Below are 25,725 nucleotides of genomic sequence, written 5' to 3' on the forward strand. Positions count from 1 at the left end.
CTCAGTTTCCCAATTTGTAAAATGGGTTAATAGGGTTGTTCAGACCAAAGGAGGTAGTCATGGCAACTGTGTAGTGCACCGCTCTGAGCATGGCAAGAGCTTAATAAATTATAACTTCAAAAACAAGTCCAGGACAGGGCAGGTGTTTCAAAAATGGAAGCTGAGTCCAAGTCACCTTCCAAGTTTTTATTCACTGTGATAGAATATAATCTCAATAATGTCCTTATTTGTTTTCATTTCCTATATCCTACCTGTTCTAAATGATTGGATTTTCTATGCCACTTTTTCTATCCACAGGGGTAATGGACATTTAAGTAATTCTTGTGTGATTGAAATTGTTGAAGTAAATTGAACATTCTATTACCTCATGATCATATATGTTTTGTTATAATGAAGAAATATACATTCCTCTAGTACACTGCAGTTGACAAAGAATCTTAATATCCATTGCTTTATTTAATTCTCTTAACAACACTGTCAGGTTGATATTATTATCTCCAATTTACTGGTAATAAAACAGGCCCAGCGAGAACAAGGAGACTTGCCCAAGGTCACAGGATGAGTTGGGGGTAGCACCAGGACTTGGGTCCTGTCATCATTTCTGCAACCCACAACTGTCTCTCAAAGTTCCCTGAGGGCAGAGCAGTGTCCCTGCTAAACTGGCTCCTCTTGGCATTCCATCCATCAGGCTGGGTGCAAGCAAGATGAGGTGGGGGTATCTCCCCTCTCTGCCTGGTCCAGATCTTCACGCATCTGAGGAGCAGACAACCCCCGCCATTGTTGGTCCATTATTTACTGAGGGCCTTCTATGTGATAGGATTCCTCATCCTTCAGGTGCTCCCTCTCATGAGGGGAGATGTTACACTGAGTAGAAAGTGGGTGTTTTAATAGAAGTCCAAACAAACTGCCTTGGCTGGGCGGATCAGGGGAAGCTGCCCAAGGAGAGGGCTTTAGGTGGGACCCTGAATAAGACAGGGGCGCGCAGAGATGAGGATGGGGAAGGTCGGGCGTATTTCGACCAAAAGTACCCTAGTGAGGTGAGGTATGTGGGTTTAAGTGGCTTCAAGCCTGGGCTGCGGGCTCTAGCTGGGAAATTTGGATGCTCCTGCTACAACTTGCTCTCTTCCCCTCAGGTCAGTCGGGTCCAGACTCGGGAGCTTGCGGTTCAAGTCGACCGGAAATCGGAACCGCTCAGCTGGAGCCTCTGCTGGACAGCCACTTCTGCCCTCTGGGCCTCCGAGTCTCCATCTGTACGAGGACCACAGGAACTCTCAAGACTGTTGTCGCCGGTGTGGGTGAGCCTGTCGCCTCCGCGTGAGCCTGTCGCCTCCGCGTGCCACATGTGGACGCGGTGTGGGAGAGGCTGCTGGCGCCCAGCCAGGCGGGAGCTGTGGGCGAGTGAGATTGCCCTCGTCGGGGCGGGCGGCAGCCCGGCCCTGAGCACCGAGTCCCGAGCGAGCCCACTCCCGCCCGCCGCCGCTCCGCCTTTCCCCGGCTCCGGGCGGGGCCTCCGCCCGGCTGCCCCGTTAACTGCCGGCTCACTGCCCAGACGTCGACGGCCTCTCGTAGCTCCGCAGGTACCGGGCTGGGGAAGAGTGGGCGGGGCAGGGCGGGCGGCGGGCAGAGGGGGCGCTCCCGTAGGAGCGCGGGGAGCTGTGCGCCGCGGAAGCTCAGGGATGTGTCTGTGTGTGGCGGGGTGGGGGGAACCGTACGTGAGGAGCGAGTGAGGACACGCAGGACTGCGTAGCTGGAGAGGAAGCGGCTCCTGTGGAGAGTGGGAGGATGCCAGGGGGAATCAGCTGGTGGTGGGGGTGCGCCACTGCGGAGGGGCGGGTGCAGGAAGGAGAAGCAGAGCTAGAAGGGGAGCATCCCAGGGAGGAGTAGGAGGAGGCAGGAGCAGAGGGGCCATCAGAGCTGGAACAGGAGCACTTCATTGAAGGAGTGGGCGGAAGGGCTATGTGCCCTGGGAAGGCCATGGTGTCCTGGAGGAGGATAGGCACCGAGCACGCCCCTTGCACTGAAGGAGGACTCTAGGGAGATTCGGGGGAGAAAAGGGGTGTGAATATATGGAACTGGGTGATGTGGGGGGCTCCCAGTTGGGAGACGGGAAACAACGGTAAGAGCACTGTTGGGGGCGGAGAGGGGCTCTTCCTCCAAGGAGCTGAGGCCCTTTGGGATGGGGAAGACTTTCTTGGTGTCAGGAGAGAATGGGGGTTCCCCCACCCAGCGAGGGAAGCACTTGGCTCAAGACTAGGCATTGAGGACTTCCAGAAGTTTCCCTGGGGGCTCCCACTGTCCCCAAGGCCTGCTGGGAGTGAAAGGTCAGGTCAAGTCAGGCCAGGGCTGGGGAGTTTAAGAGTTTGATTTATTCTCAGAGCCTGGCTGCTTCTAGGTGGGTGTCACATTGGAGAGGGCCCCAGCCTCCCATCATGGGGCTTGTGTCACTTCGGGGCCCCTTGGTGAGAGGCTGCCTTTCCCCAGCCTTAGTTCCCCTGCCAAGAGGAGCCCTTGCAGGTCAGTGATGAAACCCAGGTCCCTTTTCTGTCCCCCTGTGCTAGGCACCTGTAGCTAGCTCACCCAACCTCTTTGGGTCTGTTTGCATCCACCAGGTTCTTCCTTGTCCTCACAGTTGTGAGCCTGAGATGCACAGGAATTCCTTTAAGAGTTATTTATTTCAATCTGATCACACTTTTCAGTGCAAATAGAGGCCCAGAGCAGTTACAAAAAAACAAAAACTGTTTCTGTTCAGTTTTGGAAGACATGGAGGGACTTTTTGTTTAACCACATTGGGCTGAACTGGGGAACTGGTTTGCATTGAGGGAGGTAACCCAGTTGCTGAGATATCAGGAGGTCAGCCAGGGATGAAAACTTTGCTTGTATAATCTGTGGCCACCCACTGGGGGCTTGGGAACTGACCACAGTGGATAAAGGGCAAGGGCACTGGTTTTGGAGTTAGATAGATGTGCTCTGCCACCCTGCCTCCGCTGCCGTGACACCAGCTTAGCCGTAGGTTCAATGAGTTGCTTCAAGGGAGAGGTGAAGTGAGTATGAAACTTCTTTGTAAACAGCAAGCCACTGTAAATTATTAATGCTAGTGCCAGTCTTATGAATAATATCTCAGGCTCTGCTATATTGTGTCATTCTTGTCAGAACCTCTCAAGAGGGTTTGCCTCTGACAGCCCCCTTGTTAGCACTGGTCTGGCCTTATTATTTTTATCTAATGAGGTTAAACTCTGCCTTCGACGGCAAGATAAAGTTGTTTTGCTGAACCATCAGGGCCCAGAGAAGCAACAATGAATATTTTGCATGGCAGGAAGGAGGCAAAAGAAGAAGTGGAATTATAATCAATAGTATTTAGAATAGTTAGGTGCTATTTAGTTAGGCTATTAAGCTCTAAGAGGGCAGGGTATTAATACCCTTAGGTGTTACCCGCAGCTGTTAATTAGCTGGGCTCTTAGTTCTATAAGAGCAGTGTTTTAACTGCTTAGTTCACTGCTGAAGCTTCAGCTCCTGACATGTAGTAAACCTAAAACAAATACTGTTGGAATGTCTCAGGGCCTAAAGGGCCCATTGAAGTCACTGGTGAATTCACTCTCTTTCAACATTTGGAGAAACAGGACCAAGAGCAGAACGGACTTGTCCAGGTGTCATGCAGGGTCTGGGTGGCTGAGCCAGGACTAGAATCCAACAAAAATAGTGGAGCTGATGTGGTGCCAGAGCCAACACCTAGTATCCGTGACTTTGTTTTGCTTTTGCAAGAGCCCAAGAGGTAGCTATTATCATCCTCTGATTATAAATGAAGAAACAGGCTCAGAGGGGTGAAGGGACTTTAGTAAAGTCACACAGCTGGCAAGTTCCAGACACAGACCTGAAATCCCATCCTCACACAAGAATGCAGACCTGGCTTCTCCTGAAATATCTGCCCGAAGTGAGTGGTAGTTGGCCTCCCTGGGCAACTGTCTCTAGTTCTCCATGGTTACCACATGAGTGGCTTCTCTCTGGGCTGGATTTTTCTGGGCCCACGGGCATTTCATTTATGTGGGTGTGACCTGGAAGGGCAGGGAGCCTGTCTGCCTCAGTCACTGTGTGCCCCAGCCTTGTAGCCTTGTGGCTGGCATATAGTAGGCCCTGAGTAAAATCTGTGGGATGAGTATAACTCAGGGCTTTCTTGCTCCAGAGCCCACTTACTACCCCATCCCCACAACCTGGTCTGCTGTTTTGCCCTCAGAGATATCAGGGGACTCTCTGACAGTGTGTATCAGGTGGAGACCAGGAGGAACTAGGGGGTGGCAAGCTTTGGCTGAGGAAGGAGGTGAGGAAATTGACCCTGAGTTTAGAAAAGGGGATGTGAATTGGGAGGGCTGGGGAGGTGAGAGGGGAGACAAGGAAGGCACTGCTCAGACTGACAGAGGAACTCCCACGTGGGCCCTGGAGATCTCAGTTCTGAAGTTCAGCCAACCCAGAACCTCCCAAACCTTCCAGATGTGCCCCAACCAGGCCACATGCCTTTTGGATTACCTGCTAGTACAATCTACCCCCTTTACTCTCCCGCTCAGGGATCTGGCTCTTGGGGCTGCTGGGGTGGAGGCCCTTTTCCCTGGGGATTTCACTTCTCATCCACTTCTCTTAGGTCAAAGGGCAAGTGCAAATCTTCAGAGCTCTGTGAATCCAGAGAGGTTACTCTGAATGATCTTTGCCAAGAACACTTTAATTAAGTAAGGTCAGTATCCGCAGAAGTCCAAATTCCAGCCACATTCTCTGGTCCCTAAATAAACCCTCAGAGAAAGGTAAATGTTTAAAGAGACACAGAATACTTTCTAAGACCCCCAAACCCCGTGGAATCAGCTACTGAGGGCTAGAAGAGGACTGAGTTTATTAAAGAACCCCAAGCAAATTATTCAAGCTGGAGATGTATTTTTTTAAATTTATTTTTTATTATGCAAATACAGAGGAGCATCATTATTATTGTTGTTGTTGTAAAACCAGGTGCTGAAGAGTTACAGGCTTCTTTTTTTTTTTTTTAACTTTTTTTATTGAGTTATAGTCATTTTACAATGTTGTGTCAGATTCCAGTGTAGAGCACAATTTTTCAGTTATACATGAACATATATATATTCATTGTCACTTGTTTTTCGCTGTGAGCTACCATAAGATCTTGTATATATTTCCCTGTGCTATACAGTATAATCTTGTTTACCTATTCTACATATGCCTCTCAGTATCTACAAATTTTGAAATCCTATTCTGTCCCTTCCCACACCCCGCCCCCTTGGCAACCAAAAGTTCGTATTCTATGTATATGAGTCTTTCTGTTTTGTATTTATGTTCTTTTTTTTTTTTTAGATTCCACATATGAGAGATCTCATATGGTATTTTTCTTTCTCTTTCTGGCTTACTTCACTTAGAATGACATTCTCCAGGAACATCCATTTTGTTGCAAATGGCATTGTGTTGTCAGTTTTTATGGCTGAATAGTATTCCACTGTATAAATATACCACATCTTCTTTATCCTGTCATCTGTTGATGGACATTTAGGCTGTTTCCTTGTCTTGGCTATTGTAGATAGTGCTGCTATGAACATTGGGGTGCAGGTGTCTTTTTGAAGTAGGGTTTCTTCTGGATATATGCCCAGGACTGGGATTCCTGGGTCATATGGTAAGTCTATTCCTAGTCTTTTGAGGAATCTCCATACTGTTTTCCACAGTGGCTGCACCAAACTGCATTCTCACCCAGCAGTGTAGGAGGGTTCCCTTTTCTCCACAGCCTCTCCAAAAAATGGAGATATTTTAAATACTAATGCTCAGACTGGAGACACTTCAAATACTACTGCTTTTAATAGTAATAATTAATTATTACTACTGTTAATAATCTATACTAATGATAGCAATTATTTATTGAGTCACCAAACTGTGCTGAAACTTTTTTCTAATAAATTTAATCTTTGCAGCAACGTATGAGGTAGGTAATATTACAATTCTCACAAGGGAGGCAAGGATCAGAGAAGGTGAGTCACTTGTCTTCGGTCACACAGGTAGTATGTTATGGAATCAGGAGTCAAACCTGGCTTGTCTGAATCTGAAGTCCATCTCCTTCATGAGCCTTTATAGTGTTTATTTTCTCCTTGATTCTTAACTTCTTTCCATTCTGATTCCCCCTGAGTAGGGGACAGAAGTCAGTCAGGTTTGCCTGACATTCATCAACCAGGCTCTAGACACCTGATCTTAGCCCAGCTTTGCCCACCTTACTGTGTGATCTTGGGTAAGTCACGGCTTTTCAGCCAGCCCTCGGGTTCCCGACATGTTTCATGCAGAGGTTAACTATGAACTTCCTTCTGCAGCTGAGGCCTGGCTAGAGGGGCAGAGTTTAACCTGGATTTGACCAATGTGGGAGTGGTGTTAGAGGAGAGGGGAGAGGGTGGAGGTTGTCTTTAGCTCCACCCTCTGGTGACATCACACAAGACACCTACAGTCCCTGGAAGCCCCGCCCCTAGTGACCCTCACCTGTGGAAGTGCCACCCAGTGCTTGGCATCTGGCGAATTTGCCCTCTTCCACAGCAGGTCATCAGCCCCCAGGTTCAAGAGAAACCCCTAGGTAACCAGTGCAATTAAGGAGGCTTGGAGGGGGGCCATGGAAGTGTCCTGGACTTGGGTGGGATGCCTGGTTCTGGCAGCCTCGAGGCAGACTACTCAGAGTATGCCCCGAGGGTGCCCTCTGGATACCCACTCTCATCCTTCCAGCTCATGCTAGACCCCTGCCCTTGCTCCTTTCCCCTGGATCCAGGGCCCCTTTCCATGGAGTCAGGAGATGGGAACTAATTCTGAAAATAGACCTATTCAAATTGAACAGGGCCGCTGGCTGAGGTCGAAAGTAAATAGGGTGGCTTGACTGCTGCCATCCCAGTATGTGGTCTCTGGGTTCTGCGCTTAGGGCCCACTGTGTCTGGGGGAGGTGAAGGGCTCCCCTGGGGGAGTGAGCTATCGACCACCTGAGGAGGAGCTGTGAGCTTCACTGGTGCAACATGAGTGGGTAGCTGTAACTGGGGGAGACTGAGGTCCCTGGATGCAAGTCACTTGTCAGAAGCCTCAGGAAATAATTTATGGGAAAGGACCTGGTTGCCTGCTTTAGACCAGTGTTTTCCAAAGTAGTTCTTTGGGATGCAGATAGGTATGACAGGAGGTGGGGCAGCAAGAGAGTATCTGTGCTCTGCAGTCAAAGAGCTGGGGCCAAATCCTGCCTCCATCTCTCTCTCCCTCCCCTCCCCCGCCCCTTCTCTCTCCCTCTGTAGGTATCACTTTGGGTAAGGAGCTCCTAATCTGAGTTTCACTATCCTCAACAACAAAACGGGCATAATAGTACCTACCTCACAGGCTAGTTATGAGAATTAATTGCAGCAAGGCTATGAAGAGTGAGCATATAGTAAATACTTACTGCATTTCAGCTAGCTTTAAAATATAATTATTACTGGGAAAGGAATCCTTGGTCACGTAAGCTCAGCAAATGTAGGTTTAACAAAGTGAAGCAGGTTTCTTTGGTACAGTACTTCTCAGAGCCTTTAACATGCTGTTAGGACTTGCGAAGTTCTAAGAGTAGGATATGGAGTATTAGACTGAACAGATCACAGGGGCTCAGCAACTAGGGCACCATCACATGTCATCAGTCCCTGGTCTTTTCCCACGTGGTGGAATGGAAATCTGGCTGCACTGGGCAACTCTGGGAAAGGCCTTCCAGCCTCTGGGCTCTTGCTTCCTCATTGTAAAACAAAAGACCTGCATGAGATGTTTTCAGAGGTCTTTTCTGGCCCTCTGAGGTTCTGAGTTGGGAAGACAAAGCTGTAGACAAGGGCGGAGGCCTCGTTGAGGCTGAAGCCTTGTCTTTTGGGGAGGAGAAGCCCGGTGCTGGCTTCCCAACCAGCAAGTGGGCCGGGGGGTTCTTGTGCTCTGGATGGAAATGGCCCCACTAATTAGTTTATAAGCAAGGTCTGCTTCCTAAACCTGCCAGGCTCTTTGGGAATAGAAAGTAAAAGAGTCTTGTACTGCCTGTCATAGCATCCCTCATGCAGTGGTGTAATGACTTACTTAACTCCTCCCTCCCTCCTAGACTAGGAAAGGCCAGAGACTAGAGATGACTCCAGAACTGTCATGCAGAAGGAGCTTAGGGATGCAAATCTGGCTGGGGGTGGGGAGGAGTGAGGGCTGGGGGCTTGTCTTGATGTTGCCTTTCCATAGCAATCACTATGCATTTACCTGGACTGTGTGCAAATTATTGGGTGGCGTTGAGGGTGATCATAGTCCTGCTGGTGGCAGAGAACTTGACTGGTTTATCCAGCCCCAATCTCCTTGCCTCTTAGAGTGACTGGTGCAATAAATATCTGATGAATGATGGACAGACTACATCTGGTTGCTGAGTCCAATAAGCTTGCTGGGGAGAATTTGAGGGAGGAGAGTTGTCTGGCAGCTGCTAGTTTTTCAATAGATAGTTGACCTAATGAATGATACAGTGAATAATGATAAGCCTGAATTAGGCAAATGGTACCAGGCAGAACAGTATATAATTATGAAATGATTAATAGTACTTGCCACCTTGTCTTGCAAAGGGCAGTTTAAGGCAGTGGTTAAGATTGTAAATTGAGTTTAGAACGAACCTCTGTTGCTTCCTAGGCAGTGTACTTAACTTCTCTGTGCCTCAGTTTCCTTATCTGAAAAATGGGCTTAATGATAATACCTATCTCACAGGGTATTATGATGTTTAAATGAGTCAAACACGCACAAAAGTGCTTAAGACAGTGTCTGGCAAATAACATGTGCTGTATAAGCATTTACTATGCTTTGTTTTCCTCTCTATAACCTCTCTCATATCATGAAGTTTCTGAGGGCAGGGATGAAATTCTTTTCCACTCTGTTCTCCCCCGGACCCAGCACAGGATCTGAGGCAGAGCAAGGGATCAGAAGTATGTGCTAAATGAGTGAATGAGTATATTTACATGCTAAATTGTATAACCCATTATAGATTTCCCAGAGAGGAAAGTGAGGGGGGCAATAAGAAGGTCCCCTGGAGATGGCAGCTTATACTGGTATTAAAGGATTTCAGTAGAGGGAAAGGAAGTTGGCACAGGGTGTGACATTTGGGTTAGGTGGGAAATGAGGGTAGGAGCAGGTCATGGGTCTTGAATGCCAGAGTGAGGCATTAGATTGAATTTATTTGCAGTTAGCAAGTATGGAAGCGCTGGAGCGGGGAACTTTTTAGTGGGGGTGTGGCTAAGGGAAAGGGCTGTTCTTATAGGATCAGTTGTTACTAGGGACTTTCAGGGGAAAAGTGGCTTTTTGAGTTGGGCCTTGAAGGGTATGAAGTATTATCAGAATGCTGTTACGTTGTTTTTTAACTCAGCCAACATTGAGCACCAGCTACCTGCAAATCACCAGGGGTTCACAAAATAATAAGAGAAAGTGCTGACCCTGGAGGAGCTTGCATTAACAATTTAATGCCCATGAGATGTGTTATAATGGTCAAAGGATGGTAGGCATTCAAGTAGAAGGTCATCACCAGAGGTTTGGTGGACCAGGGAAACCAGGGCAAGTATCACAGACAAAATGTATAGAAGTTTGCCAGATAGGCAAGGTGACATAAATGTCTCAGGTAGAGGGAACAGCTTGTGCAAAGCTATCAGCTTGTGAAACAGCAGACCCAGGGATTTGTTGAGGCTGTGGCTGGATATGAAGTGCATTATGGTTGAGGAATCTGGCTTGAAAAGGTAGTAGGGACCAGATCACGTAGGGTAATGGAGGGTCAGTGGGAGACTCTGGCCACTCTGAAGGAGCTAAAGGTAGAGGCAGCAGGTGTCTTACCAAGGTCATTGTTGCCACCAGGTGAACACTGATGGCAGCATGAACACAGGAGAAAACAATGGGGGCTGCTGTGTGGAGCCTGGACTGGAATGGAGTTGGCTGAGGTAGTGAGCCTCATTACATAACGCATGCCTCACACATTTATTGAGCACCTATCATGTGCCAGGCACCATTCTAGGCACCTGGGACACATCAGGGAGCAAAACAATCATGAATTAGAGCTGAGGGCTCCCTTAGAATGACTCCTCTCCTCTTAAAGTCAGTGTAGGGAGAAGGGGGTAGGGAAGAGGGAGGAAGAACTGGGAAGTGCAGCCCCTAGTTGCTGCTTTTGGGGCAAGAGGGTGAGGACACCAGCCCCCTGATTTTTCTCTGGCCTTTCCCAGCTCCCTGCCTGGGTCACAGCCATGGCCACAATGGTGGCCCAGAAGCTCAGCCACCTCCTAACCAATTTGCGGCAGGACTACCAGAAGCCTCAGCCGTCTGTGCAGCCAGAGCCTGTATTCACGGTGGACCGAGCCGAAGTACCACCCCTCTTCTGGAAGCCATACATCTATGTGGGCTACCGGCCGCTGCATCAGACCTGGCGCTTCTATTTCCGCACGCTTTTCCAGCAGCACAATGAGGCGGTGAACGTCTGGACCCACCTGCTGGCGGCCCTGGTGCTGCTGCTGCGGCTGGCCGTCTTTGTGGGGACTGTGGACTTCTGGGGAGACCCGCACGCCCTGCCTCTCTTTATCATTGTCCTCGCCTCCTTCACCTACCTCTCCCTCAGTGCCTTGGCTCACCTCCTGCAGGCCAAGTCCGAGTTCTGGCATTATAGCTTCTTCTTCCTGGACTATGTGGGTGTGGCTGTGTACCAGTTTGGCAGCGCCCTGGCACACTTTTACTATGCCATTGAGCCCGCCTGGCATGCCCAAGTGCAGGCCATTTTCTTGCCCATGGCCGCCTTTCTTGCCTGGCTTTCCTGCACTGGCTCCTGCTATAACAAGTACATCCAGAAGCCCGGCCTGTTGGGCCGCACTTGCCAGGAGGTGCCCTCGGCACTGGCCTACGCATTGGACATCAGCCCTGTGGCGCACCGCATCCTCGTGTCCCCTAACCCTGCCGTGGACGACCCAGCTCTTCTCTACCACAAATGCCAGGTGGTCTTTTTTCTGCTAGCTGCTGCTTTCTTCTCGGCCTTCATGCCTGAGCGCTGGTTCCCTGGCAGCTGCCACATCTTTGGGCAGGGCCATCAGCTCTTCCATGTCTTCTTGGTTCTGTGCACACTGGCTCAGCTGGAGGCTGTGGCACTGGACTACGAGGCCCGGCGACCCATCTATGAGCCTCTGCACACCCGCTGGCCCCACAACTTCTCTGGCCTCTTTTTGCTCACTGTAGGCAGCAGCATCCTCACCGCGTTCCTCCTGAGCCAGCTGGTACGGCGCAAACTCGATCTGGATCAGAAGACTCAGTGAAGGCTGGTGGCAGCTGGTAGGGAGGGAGGTAGAGTGGGGGCCAGGGTCCGGGCTTGGCTCCAGATGGGAATGAAGCCTGGTAAAGTTGTTTGTGTCTAGCCTGTGGTGACTCTCTGTGCATGCCTCAGCTGCCAAAGGTGGCACTGGCCAGTCCTTGGATTTGAGTATTGGCTGGAGCCGCTGGGGTGTACTTCTGGGCCTGCTCCAGCTCCCTGCCCTGAGAGAGAGAAAGAGAAAGATGTGGGCTACTCTGGTTTGCCTCCCCTCATTGCCTCTCACTAGGGGTGAGAATGGGAGATTGGCTGGGGCCAAGACCTTGGTTTGGGGCTTCCAGATTATTTGGGAGGGGGTGAAGCTGGGATTTAGGTCAGAGTCAGATCTGAGCTGAGAGACAGGGGAAGCATCAGCAACCCCCCTCTACCCACATGTCACTGGTGCATAGGGAAAGGACAGACCCCAAATGTGTGCAGAACCTTACTGTTCCTTGAACCCCAGCCTGGAGTTTTGGAGCTCCAGAGAGCCCCCGCCAAGGTAGAAGATTGTGCCAGATAGAAATGGATCCCACCCAGTGTCCCATACTTCTTCAGTCACTGTCCCAGATGGTGAGCCCCAACCCTCCTAGCTCTGGCTTCTATGTCCCACACATTCTGTTCCCAGTGTCTTTCCTCATTCCCTTGTTCACATTCAGTGTGTATCCATTCAATGTGTCTTGCGCCTCTGCTCAGAGGCAGATCATTGACTGGGCCCTGTGGATCAATGCAGGATGGTAAAGGCTTTAATATCGGAATGAACTCAGGAAGCACTGAGGAGGGAATAATTAGCACTACTTGGGACCCTTAGGGTCTTGGGTTGCCAAGGGTGAATAGGAGTTTGCAGATGGAGAAGAGGAGGGGCATTCCAGGCAGAGGGAAAAACCTGTCCAAAGGCTAAGAGGTATGGAAGGAGGATTTTACTGGGGCTGGAGTTAGGGGTGATATGGACTCTGATATATCCTGGATGTAATAAAGTAACTGTGATAACAGCTGCCTCTTTGTTTTACGTCTCCTGTCCTTGAGAAGGAGCCCTGGTGCCCTCCCTGGGCCTGCTCCTGGTGTTGGAGGAGGTTTTCAGGGGGAAGCTGGGGGTGGGCACAGGGAGGAAGGAGCAGTTTCTGTTTTCTCTTTGCCTGGGGGTGGGGTTGGGGCCTTATTCACTATATATGTGAACTTTTTCTTTTTTGGTAGGAAAGGTGAAGTCAGTTTTATTACTAAATAAGTTTTAGAAGTTAAAAGAATACATTTAAAATACATAATTTGACAAAGATCACATTTTTTGTCTTTCAATCAAGGAGAATCTTATATGTTAACTTTTATAATACTATTATACGTTAACGTTTGTAGCATTACCTTTTCCATAGCATACAAGCATACGGCAATATAAATAGTGAGGGAAAATTAGGAAGTACAGATAAGAAGAAAAAAAAAACTCCGAATGAGTAAGAAATGTCACTCCACTGCTAAAATATTCTGTTATTTATGTATGACATCTATGGAGATTGTGGTTAGGGATGGAAGAAGGACGGGTGGGTTGCCAGCATTTTTGCATTTCTGAAGGACTTTCAGAATTTACAAAGATTTCACATATCTTACATAATCCTCTTTAAAATCCAAGGCCATACAGTAAACACTGAAAGCAGGACTGAAATCTAGTTCTTGACTCCAACTTTTTAGTTTTCATTCTACTTAACGCGTTTCTAAATCTTCTCCCATGTGGTTTCATAGTTATGCTTAGCTTTTTGTTTTGAATTACAAAAGTAATTCATAAACTCGAGTGTACTGTAACCATTTAGGGCAGTGTTAAGGACCCCAGCTTTAGAGTTGGCGGACCAGAGTCTCGGCTTCTCTCCTTCTTTTTGCGATGTTTGTGAGGATTCAGCGAAGAGAAGAAAACCCCGAAGCTAGGGTAGTTATGAGTAAGAAAATGCAACTAACTCAGCAAAATGAAAATGCACATTCCTTGTGCAATGTCGCGAACGCATCCAAACAGCACAGTTCCGGAATACAATTCCGGAATGAGAAGACCAGAAAGAACGTGGTCCTGCTAACGGTAAAGGCGCTCCACGCATCAAAAGATCTGTTGAGGTGGTAGTTAAGGAGTCGCGTAGGATTTAGGGAAGGGGCGGAGCTTGGGCCTGGGCGGAGCTGACGTTGGGGGCGGTGCCTGCTCCCCGGCGGCCGCGGCGTAGCTCCGCCCCCAGCGTTGGCGCGAGATCTGAACTCCTGAGGAGTCTGTTGTGGCGGCTCCCTGAGGAGGCCCGAGTGCTAGCAGAGTTTCCCGTTGGCTTGTTCTCCTCAGCGGCCATGAAGCGCAGAGGCCCGGAGGAGGAGGCCTGCGGCGTGTGGCTGGACGCGGCGGCGCTGAAGAGGCGAAAAGCGCAGGTGGGGCGTTGGAGCGAGAGAGGGCGGGGGGAGGGGCTAGGGACCCGGCGGCATGAGAAGGGAGGAGTTTGGGGGGAATTGGAGGTGGTGGAGGTAAAGTCCGGGACCGAGAGCGAAACAGCTTTGGGAGTTCAGGAGAGAGAAAGATTGGAGTCTGAAGAAAGTTGAAAAATGGGGTTTGGGAAGTGTGAAGAAAAAATGGCGGAAGGCAGGCAGGCTGTGGAGGGATATGGAGAGACTGGGCAGCAATGTTTGGAGGTGAGGGGAGAGGGTGGAGACAAAATTTGCTCAGAGGAGTGTAATGGAGCAGACTCCTCAGGAGCTCAGAGTCCCTGCCGGACGGTAGCAGAGGCTGAAATACGGAAAGGTGGGTGCGTATGTAAACTCGGAAAGTTCTCGCCCTGAGGGTCCGCTCTTTCCAACTTGCCAGGTTGCCGGCTATCTACAGAACAGGTAACTTTAGGGGAAAAAAATAGACGAGACGAGAAGGGGATCTGACCTAATACTTGTTGAGCATCCACTGGGTGTCACATACTGTATTAAGTATTTAATATGTATTATATGTATTGTTACGGAAACGACAGGCCAGCCAAGAAACAAGCACCACTCGGAGGGTAGGAGTACTCAGATGTATTACGCCGGCGGGCTCAGAGGGGCTTCTGCTCCGAAGCTCTGAGCACCTCCAAGATGTGCGCATGAGGTTTTATAGGGTAAAGTACAAGCTTGGGGTATCCGGCCAATAGGCATGGAACAGCTTTAGCAGCATCATTATCACAAAAGTGGAGGCAGGGAGGCAGCAAACCAACATTCCAAAGCCAGATATATATCTTTGAAAATCCAGCTGGCTAGCAAAAAAACATGAACAGCAAACCAACACTAATTAACTTAGATTTACAAGTTAGTCCAGTAGAACTCAGATCAGTATTCTGATACTTAGATTTGTGAGTTATCTTGTTAGACCAGCCCAGCCTCTCCTTCACATTCCTAGACTTGTGAGTTATCTTGTTAGACCAGCCCGGCTTTTCCTTCACACACACGGAGTAATTTAGTTTGGCTAAAGTGTAGGGTATATGTAGGGGAATTGAGAAGGTGAGATTAGGAGAGTAAACTCTTGCCATGTTGGAAATTCATGGAAGGCATCTGACATAATGGGAGGTGTCTCTAGGAAGATAAACCCAACAGTGGTTATATGAAAGCAAGTGGTACACTGAAAGGTAGGCTGGAGGAATTTGGAGGATAATGCAGAAGTTTAGGCAAGAAATAACAAGGGCCTAACCCAGGATGGTAGAAATTGAAGTTATTTATATTTGGTGGATCATTGGTCTCTGTAAGTGTTACTAAACCTGGTTTGTCTGCCCGATGCACAGTAGGCCAAATGCTAAGATGCTGAGGTTTGCTGCAGAGAAGGGGTTTATTCACAAGGTAACTAAGTGAAAAGAGGGGAGAACAAATCTCACATCTGCCTCCCAGAAACTAAGGGGCCTGGGATATTTATGAGATAAAGAGGCAGGGTGGTCTCAGGTGTGGGGAAGGATGATTGGCAGCAAGAAAAAGGTAAAGTAATTGGTGTTCTGTGCAGGCATATCTGAGTTACATGCTTTTATCATGGGACGCATGTTCAGAAAATGGCAGTGTTAGCATGATCTGAGGGTGGAGTTTTTGGCCCTTTTACAATAAAATGTCACCTATCTGACACTCGCAGCCCAGTTGAATGGTTGGTGGTCACAACTGGTTTGAACTGGGCAAGACTAGCTGCATGTTCTAGAAAAACAATTTAAGCAACCATCACTATAATGACCCATAAGTCAGAGGTGTTATCTATAGGGCGTGGTTAAAGGAATCTTGTGATACACTGTCTAAGCTATGTGAGGCTTGGAGGGTATTCAGTTTGTAAGTACAATTAAAGCAAATTTGGTCAGTGAAGGCAGGTTATAGTATGTTATTTCAGGTAATAGGATATTATTTATTAAGCAAGTTATAGTTCATGGGATCTAACTGATGACTGCCCTTGGTTTTATAAGTATATATCTGAAGTATATTTATGCTCATAAAGGACCTACATGTGGGCTTGCATGGGGGGAGGGAGGTGTTGCTTAAATATGTTTTTAAAGCTGTGAGTTTGATCCAGTTATCTGCAGCCCTCAGTGTCTCTCACTCTTTAAAGGTGCATCTTCCTTTCATTTCTGTTTACATCTAGGAGCCAGAAATTTGTACCTGAGTAAATAGAGGCTGGTTATAGAGAAAAAAATTAAAAATATAACTTGAAATAGTGCTTGGAAATTGGGAGAAGAGATACAGTATAGGCTGATTTTGTGTATGTATATTGTAGGGGCAGAAAAAATTTCCCTTGTTCCTTTCTAGGGCCTTTGGCTTGTCTAACAATTAAGTTGATATAAGACAGACTAAAAGGAGAAAAATCAAACAAAAGTTTAATAGCATGTATACTTCCTGTATACATGAGAGAGACCCAGGAAAACAGTAACTCTCAGATATGGCCAAAATTATCACCTTAAATACCATCTTCAGCTAAAGACAAAAGAAGATGTTGAGGGTGGGGAGTCAGTTACGGGAGGTTACCAGGAAAAAACACAGTAAACAAGGGTAAAATTGTTATGCAGATTTAAGTTGTTGTCTTCTCCACTGATGAGAGTTTCTAGATACTGAGTCATCCTTCTCTTCCTGGTACAGAGAGGAAGACTTCCTTACAAATGGAGATTTCCCTTATGAATATAAATGTCTCTTATAAAAGGGTAATTATGCAGTTTTTAGAGCTTTTCCTATGTCTGCTGTTTCTTAAAAATAATCAGCCTAAAATAATCCTTATGTCAAAGAAGCAGGCCTATTTTGGGGTGACAAATCCTGCTCCCCTTCAGAGTGTGTGTGTGTGTGTGTGTGTGTGTGTGTGTGTGTGTGTGTGTATGTATAAAATACACACATCTAATGCTTTTATTCACAGAGTTGACATCTACTAGGTGGATTCAGGGATTTGTCCCAGAGCGGGGACTCCCCCTCCATTGCATTTCAGTTGAGGCACCTACATTACCATTTAAATGAGCACGGTGCTCTTTCTTTAATGGGATGGATCTCTGCTATTGGGAGGGTTACATGTGGCCATTCCTGTATTGGAAATAGTTCAAGCAGGATGTTTAAACAGATCTTCAATAAATAGTCTTTATTAGGGCAAAACTGATGATAAATGTACTAAAATATTGTACTGCAATTAATTCTGACATGCATGACATCCTTTAAGTGAGACAAATCTCATTAGTGAGAATCACCTTTGTAAGAGTATTGTTAGTGGATATAGTCAAATCAGGTCTCTAGTTTAGGAGTTGTGATACTTAGAAGAAATTGCTGTTCATTTATCCTTGTGAATTTTCATTAAGTTTAGATGAAAAACCAGTGCCAGGTGGTTCTAGAGAAGATTCTTGAAATAGTTTTCTATTACTAGATTACTTTAGGAGGAAAATCTTCAGTTTTCAGTGGGTATACCCTCCTATCTGTGTTCTAGACCTTATGTATAAGAAAGGAAAGTTAAAATGGAGTCAGTACTGCTAAGAGAGCTTTCTAAAATGGAGCTGGAGGCCATTAAGGAAATGTGACTTAATGCACATATCAGCCTGGATGGAATCTGACCTTTTGACCACCTGTTGTCCTAACGAAGACATCCAGAACATCTGCCAGAAATTCAAGATACTTAGCGGACCCTTACCCTAAAATAACTCGTGACAGCCTATCTACTTACGTTACTGAGTCCAAACTGGTTCTGCTTGATGCATGACAGGCCAGTAAATTGGGAGATGAAGTGTTGGGGCAAGGAATAACGACTTTATTCGGAAAGCTGGCAGACTGAGAAGATGGTAGACTAATGTCCTGGAGAACCATTTTCCCACAAGTTAGAATTCAAGCTCCTTTCATTCTAAAAAGGGGAGAGTGTGTGGTTGGTTGTTGCAAATTTCCTGGTGTTGGAGTCCTTTGTTCTTGCAGCTGTCTACATAGGGTCAGGTCAGGTCGTGGTGTTCCTGCAAACCTCCAACAAGACAAATGTTATTTTCTATTCTGCAACTTTTTTTCATTATATGAATGGGAAAGTGTTATACTTTTAAAGGTCAGGGTCTTGAGAATGGGCTATCCTGTATATTTCAGGCTGTAGGCATCATTCTTTAACAAAAGGTACAGGACCAGCATGACTCAGCACAGGAAGCAGAGCACAGGGTTAAAGTCAAAGTAACAGATCTAAGATGGAGTCAGATTTGTTCCTTTCTCTTACAGTTACTGGAACCCTACCCTAAAATAACTTGTGATTCCTTAAGGACAAATATTTCATGACTCACATCAGAGTCAAACACAGCTCTTGCCAGGCAACTTTGAACAACCTCATGGCTTTTTGTCTTTATAAGCCCCTGACTCTTTCTCTTCTCTGAAACACTATTCCAATTTTACCAGAATCGGTGTCTACCAAATTGCAATTCTTAAGACCACCCCTCCCCAACTCTTATTTGCAGCTTTATGCATTGTTTTTTCGTTGACATGTGTGACATCAACTTACAGTGACAGGAGCTCATCTTAGCCTTGGTCACAGTATTAGAAAAGCCTTAAGTTTTTTCTGAAAGCTTTGGTGATGTTGAAAATGTAATGAGTAGGTATATATAAAATAGAAAACTTGAATGTATCCTTCCTGTATATCCACTTTCTTCCTAAAATATTTATTGAATTGAGTACCTACTGTGTGTATTAAGCTGTTTTTGTGGAGGATAGAAAGCAAAGTTTGTGATTCAAATGTTGACCTCAGGATTTTGTAGTATAACTCAAGAAATACCATGTGATAAATGTCAAGTTCAGAAGAGGAAGAGGTCACATCTGCCTGTGGGAATCAGGAATGCTTGGCGCTAAGTTGAATAATGCGTAACATTTCAGAATTGGGTGTGAAACAGGCCCTTTTATGTGAAAAACAGAAGTGAGGAAGGTGGAGGCCATAACAGGGACTGGCATCTAGCTGAGTATTATGTTACAGTGTGCATAAGGGGTTTTTGGTAATAGAGAAAAAGGAAATGGGAATAATATCAACGTGTGCAGTCTGAGAGTCTACATTTTATGCTATAGGTTCTTGCCAGAACAAGATGGTATGATCACAGTTGTGCTTTAAGGTTAATCTAGATGTTGGATATGGGACTATTGAAACAGGTAGTAAATGGGGGCCAAGCACTTATGAAATCCTGAACTAGGATGGTATGTTATTTGTTTTGTGGGTTTGTAGAGTTTGAAGCAAGTTCTGAATTAATGCTTTGTTAGTAATTCAACAGAGCTGATTTATTTTTTTGGGAGATGATGAGAATTTCTTGGTTAGACTCCTTAAACAATCCTCCTTGGGGTGACTTATATTAGGTAGCATTATCCTTTCATCTTGACTTGAATGAAGCATGATAGTGATTGATGGGGAAAGGTTTTCATCCAAAACTTCATCAAATTAGTGCTATGAAAGACTAAAGAGGAAGGGGGGACTTGAAGATGATGCTGTCAGAGACTCTAGAAATGGGAAAAGATGAGTATGGACCCTGGGAAGCAAAGGAATAAGTCGCATGGCAAAAAGAACTAAATAACGGGGGGGGGGGGGGGGGCGGATACAGCTCAAGCTGCAGAGTGCATGCTTAGCAAGCACAAGGTCCTGGGTTCAATCCCCAGTACTGCTTCTTCAAACAAACAAACAAACAAACACACACCTAATTCTACCCTCTCCCACCGCAAAAACAAACAAACAAACAAACAAAAAAACGCAAATTCATGTATTTCAAAGCTGTCACTTTATATGGAAATTGATACGTCATACACAAATTGAAGATCAGAGTAACCATTATGAAAAAAGGAAGTTGGATCAAATTATGTACTAGGCTTGAAGACAATATGAATTAAAAAAGGGGGGAGATTAAATTGCTTTAAAAGTAGAATTTTGAGACAAACTTGCAGATTAATTATCAGAGAGATAAAGATAGAATGAGGGCTAAATAGAATTTAAATGCTGTGGAAGCATGGAAACATTTTCTAATAGTGAAGTAATGTATATGATCTCAGATTTGCTTTGATACCAGAGTTGTGAGTATTAAGAGTGGGTTACTCTTGGTGTGACTTACAGCACGTCACCCCCCTGCCCCAAAAAAGAAAAGTATCACTCTCTAAGAGAACATGTCATAGGGGGTCCTTGTAATAGCAAGAATAGCATGAGCTCCATAGATATAGGAAGTCAATTTTTCCTTCTACCTCTCTGAAAGAAGACAGCTTGATTGGACCATTAATGTGCTATACCAAAAGACTAGACATTCTTTGGTTTTGGAGGGAATGTGTTTCTTGAAGTTATGTTCTTCTTGGCATTCTTACAGGGTAAGATTGTCAATACCTAGGCTGTGGCTTACTAAGGGGAGGTCCTGTAGGAACCCTGTGCCTTTTAGTATGCTTTCTTATGCTATGTAATGTACATACAGGGGCTGTCTTTGTTTTGAGGTAGGGTAATCAGCTGAAGGACTTTGTACCTGGGCCCTCTTCAGTTCCAGATGACCTGTTCTCACGTGGGGTCTTAGTTGAGAGAAATGTAAATCCTTGAAGCCATGGGTTTTCTGAGAGGTCTGTAACTGGGACGGTATTACTCCTGACATTGCTCTGACCTAAGGAAGGAATCTTTCTAATCCTGCTAATAAGTATAGCCAATTTGGTGAAAAGCTTATTCCCAGATGTTTTGCTAATTGAGGTCTTACTGTTTTCTGATAAGCTGCAGTTTTCTCTAAGTCATCTTTATAAGATTTAGCATACTTGCAGCATTTTAAATAACTCTTTACTAGTTTGTCTGTTTTCCCCTTTAAGCTGTAAGCTTTACCAGGGCAGAAACACTTTTGTTCATCACTATTTCCCGAGTACCTAGCATATAGGTGCTCAAATACTTGTTGGCGTACTAACTCACGTTATTTCACATATCTTGGATGTGTTTCCCTTATAATTTAGAGAGCCATTTGCCTGCTTGGGCTTCCTTGTAGCATGGTGGCCAGGTTCCAAGAGTGAGCATCTCAAGAAAGCAAGGCAGAAGTACATGGCATTTTTATGACCCAGTTTTAGAAATCATGTAATATTACTTCTGTCATACTTTATCAGTCAGGCAGTCGCAAAGTTCTTCACTAGTTAATGGTGAGGGAATATGGCTCTCACCACTTGATGGGAAGAGTAGCAAGGTCAAATTATAAGAGCCTGTGAAATGGGAGATTTTGTATTTGCCATCTTTGAAAAAGAGACTCAGTTGTTGTAGTTTTCATCGAATTTGGAAAGATTTTGGCTATTTAAGTATATTCTCTGCCCTTTCACATTGTTTTTTTGAAATTCTCATTGTATATATGCTTGATATCCCACAGACCATTAAGACTATTCTTTCCAGTTTGTTTCTCTCTCTGCTTCATTTTGGATAGTTTGTATTGCTGTGTCTTCAGGTCTACAGTTATTTTTTTCCATAGTCTCTAATCTGTTCTTAAGCCCACCTAGTGAAATTTTCGTATCTTCTATTTCTCTCATTATTTTCCCATTTTCCTTTAAATCCTTGAAAATATTTGTAGTAACTGTTTCAAAGTTTGTCTGCTAATTCTGTCATCTCTGACATTTCTGAGTCTGTTTCCATTAACTGACCCCCCACTCCATCCCCCCACCCCCCATTATGGATTGTTTCCTTATTGCTTCACCTTATCTAGCAATTGTCTGTTGCATGCTAGGCCATGAGTGCTACATTGCTCTCATGCTGTTTTTTTTTTTTTTTTTTTTTTGGTCTTCAAAGAATATTGAAATTTGTTTTGGCAGGTAGTGTTCATTAGCTTGCTTTTAAGTTTTGTTAGGACAGATTTGGAGTAAGTTTTGCTCTGGGGCTAGTTTAGCTCTACTGCTAAGGGGTGATCCTTCTGTGAATTCTGTTGAATGCCACTGGTATTGAAAAGGTCTTTCTGCTCTGGTTAGTGGGAAGCCCTGTGTGAGTTCTGGGAATTGTTCGTCTTGCAGTTCCTGGCATTTCTTTGGCCTCATGGGGTTTTGTCTGACACATGTCTAGGTTAATATTCAGTAATGAACTGAAGGGATCTCTATGTAGATTTCTGGATGTATTTCTCTGTGCTGCAAATCCCAGGCCACCTTTTCTTCTCCAAATTCCAGCCTCCGTCTGCTCAGTTCATCAAGACTGCATTGTTCTGCCTGGGTACTCTATGCATTGCAGTCTGACACGTGTTTGCAAGCAGAAAGCTAAGGTGATCCCAGGGTTCACCTCATTTGTTATCCTGCTCTCTGTGATCCTGCACTGCCTATTATCCTTTGTCTAAAATCAGTTGTTTCATGTAATTCTTACCCAGTTTTCTAGTTTTGTATGGTGGAAGGGAATGTTCCATATCAGTACTACAAGTCAAAGCATGAATTTTATGTCCAGGATTTCTTTTGTCTTTTAACCACTTAAAGTGCATTTTAGTTTCCATATGTAAAAATTAAATGAAGTCAACTTTGGGCTAAAATTAATAATTTGGGTTCAAGTTTCAGGCCTACTTCCAACTTGGTGCATAGATATTGGCAAATCCGTTTTTCTTCTGTGGCTTTCACAGCCAAATTGATATAATCCTATTCTCCTTACTTCTCAGGCATTTCATAACAAGCAAATGGGAACAAAACCAAATCACACTTAAATAAGGATGAGGCATAAAAGTTGACATATCCCAGACCTCTCTGGCCCATCTACTAATTCAATTTCTAAAGTATAAAGGGGCCTCAGATGAAAGTTTAGTACGGCCGGAGCTGTTTCATTGCTCTTCCTCTTAATAATAGCCAACCATTATTGAGTATTATCTGTGTGCCAGAACTGTGTGAGCCTTTTACGTGAATTAACTCACCAAATCCTCATAACTGCCCTGTGGGCTAGGTACAATGATTGTCCTCATTTCACACATGAGAGTGAGACAGAGATTAAACATCTTGCAGAGGGTTACGCAGCTAATAATCGGCAGTGGCAGAATTGGTATTGATTTGAACAGAGGCTGTGTGACTAGGGAGCCAAGCTATTAACCACTATGTGACTATTTGAAAACTACTGAGAATGTATCAACTGCTGCTGATGTAGAATCATTAACTATAAAGGCAAGAACATCATCCCTGGAATCCCTTCAACAAATCCTATTTATTTAGTCAGCCTGACTGATTTCCACAGGGAAGCAGGAGTAGGCTATAGTTGGAATGCGTGATTCTTGAGGAAAAACAAACACCATCAGTATGGCAGAAGGTGGTGGGAGATGATGTACAGCAAAAACTACCTAGAGAACAGGATATGAGTGGAGTCCAAAAGGTCCAGTGTGGTTCCAGCAGTCACTGGTGTTTATTGAATCTCTCCTATCTGACAGCTGGTTTTTTTTTTTTAAACATTTTTTTTATTGAGTTATAGTCATTTTACAATGTTGTGTCATCTGGCAGCTGTTTTGATGTTAATAGGTTCTATTATTTTTCTCCCTCTTCTCAGACACATTTAACCAAGTCAAGCAGCAAAATGCTAACACTCTTTCCTGAAGAGAGAAAGGCCAAGATTTCTTTTACTCAAAGAAGTCATCCACCTGCAGGCACTCGGCAAACCAGCATTGCTTCCTTCTTCACCTTGCAGCCAGGTATGGTGACCCACCTGGAAGCAACCAGGGAGCAAAGAAATTCTGGTATTTTCTGTGTACTCTGTATTAAAATCTTAGGCAAAGTTGAGAACTCTTATAAAACAGTTTCTGCAGTACAATTCTTGGAGAAGGAAAGAAGAAATCAGTCATTCAGCTTTGTGTGTAATTAAATTTTGGTATAATTTTGGGGTGGGGAGCAGGAATTCCATGTCATTTATCCTTAACGCAGACAGGACCATTCCACACCTGATAAAATGGACAGGCTGGACACTTTTGTATTGTCCTTTTCTACTGATTGACTTACGGTTCTGTATCTTTACCCCCTTTCCCATGAAATGTCTGGGCAGTGGGAGACCCACATATTCACAATGTCATCAGAAGGTTTCTTAGTTGGCTGGTTAATGTTATCTTCTGAAGACTTTATAAAAATGGTGTATATTGAACAGGTTTCTCAAAGGATAATATCTAGGAGTAATATTTGGCCAGGTTCATTATTTAGCAGAAATTACATTAAATTAAAGAAAAAAAGCAAAACTTACGTACCCTATGTTAAACCAACCTCACAAAACATGAAAACTCAAGCTGGTAAAGTGGGCTATGGTCTGATTGTATACCCTTTTTGACTATATCTATCCATATATTTGAGTAGGGGAATGGAAGCTGTGTTTTAGAAAGATCGTTCAGGAGAGAATAGAGTTTGAAAGCAGGAAGATCAGCTTCAAAGGTCTGTGAAGAGTCCTAAGACTCCTGCACTAGGTAGTTATGGTGGCTGATACTGATTTCAGAAAAAGCCACCAAAATCCTGCTCAGGTGTTTTCCTACAGAATAATGTTTGTTCATGTCTATTTTACTAGGAAAGACAAATGGTGGTGACCAGAGGGGTGTTTCATCTCATATAGAAAGTCAGACCTACAAGGAATCTAAGGAAGATGCAACCCAGCTACACCATCTGATCGAGGGCTTGGGGGATGATTGTGTGGCACCCCCTTTAGCCACTTCAACCCCTGCAGACATCCAGGAAGCTAGACTTTCTCCTCAGTCTCTCCAGGCTTCTTGCCACCGTGAAATAGGAACCCCATGCTTGTCTGTGTTGTCTTTGTTCCAGACTGATACCTTAATCTGTGCTGGAGAGAGAAAAGCCTCACCTGCCCATTCCTTCACCCAAGAGCTGGAGAATTCTTGCTTGCTGGACCAAAAGAAGGGAGAGAAGGATTCTTCCTGGAAAAGGGAATGGCTTCATGGATCTAAGAAAAAGAACTATCAGAGTGTGCAGAGACACAGTAAAACACCTGAAAGCAAGGGCTATCAGCTCTTGGACAAGACTAACTTGGAAGAGGTGTCAGCCAAAAGAAACAGGCAGGCCCCTGCCCTTCATACACACAAGGATTCTTGGAGTGGAGCAAATACATCAGTGAAACAAAGCCCTTGTCCTATTCCTGTGTTTTCCTGGGACAGCGAAAAGAATGACAAGGACTCCTGGAGTCAGCTTTTCACTGAGGATTCTCAAGGCCAGCGGGTCATTGCCCACAACTCTAGAGCTCCTTTCCGAGATGTAACCAATGACCAGAATCAGGGCTTAGGGCAGTTTCCCAACAGCCCTTGGGCTCAGTGCCAGGATAGGCCCACTCAGTTAAATCCGCAGCCTGATTTGCTCTTTACCCAGGACTCTGAAGGTAATCAAGTTATCAGGCACCAAGTCTAAATGTCTTTGTGAGGGTTTGGTTCTAAAAGTACCTTGAAATGACATGTGAGAAAGTATCTTCAGTGAGGTATGTTTGAATAGGGGAATGTAAGGTGATGTTTTAGAAAGATCATTCAGGACAATAATCTTGGGTGGGAGGCAGGCATGGGATGAAGTTGTTGTTATTAAGCATTTTCTTTGTGTAAATACAGCAGGTGGTGCCACTTGAGATACTGTGGTTGGCGTTGTGCCGTTCCCCTGAAGTGGCTGGTAAATTCCCTGCATGAATCTATGGTGAGCATTGAGAGGGAAGGGCAGGCACTCATCCCTCCACTAAAGAGCCTGCTACTCAGCCTGCACAGAGCCACTTCTTTGTCCTTTCAGATGCCTGACTGGCACATTGCTTCTTATGGATGTATGTTCTTTGAATCTCTGGTTGTTGTAATCTTACCCACTCAACCTAAGCGCGGACCATTACGCCTGACACTGAGTGACAAGGCAGATCTCCCAGACCCAGGTGTGCAAGGGGCAGGGAGGATAGAGAGAGGTAGAATGATGGTAGTTTTGTTGTTTTATTTTTGTGATAACTTTACAGCATTTTAAAGTTATATACTCTGTTTAAAAAATCTCCCTAAAAAGGCTGAACTGTATAACAATCTAAATGTGACTAT

The 25,725-nt window shown here is 45.3% G+C and overlaps 2 protein-coding genes across 2 annotated transcripts; both read left to right on the top strand.

Moving 5' to 3' along the window:
• Positions 1–253: 253 nt before the first annotated feature.
• Positions 254–12,344, top strand: PAQR7 (progestin and adipoQ receptor family member 7). Its single transcript, XM_074377137.1, has 2 exons — positions 254–1,577; positions 10,227–12,344. The coding sequence occupies exons 1-2, from the start codon at positions 1,341–1,343 to the stop codon at positions 11,298–11,300; spliced, it is 1,311 nt and encodes a 436-aa protein (XP_074233238.1). The 5' UTR covers positions 254–1,340; the 3' UTR covers positions 11,301–12,344.
• Positions 12,345–13,501: 1,157 nt separating this feature from the next.
• AUNIP (aurora kinase A and ninein interacting protein) lies at positions 13,502–25,465 on the top strand. Its single transcript, XM_010948081.3, has 3 exons — positions 13,502–13,717; positions 23,232–23,373; positions 24,228–25,465. Exons 1-3 carry the CDS (start codon positions 13,640–13,642, stop codon positions 25,073–25,075), a joined length of 1,068 nt encoding a protein of 355 aa, XP_010946383.2. The 5' UTR covers positions 13,502–13,639; the 3' UTR covers positions 25,076–25,465.
• Positions 25,466–25,725: the final 260 nt, after the last annotated feature.

Source organism: Camelus bactrianus, chromosome 13, assembly GCF_048773025.1.
Source record: "Camelus bactrianus isolate YW-2024 breed Bactrian camel chromosome 13, ASM4877302v1, whole genome shotgun sequence".
Lineage (NCBI taxonomy): Eukaryota > Metazoa > Chordata > Mammalia > Artiodactyla > Camelidae > Camelus > Camelus bactrianus.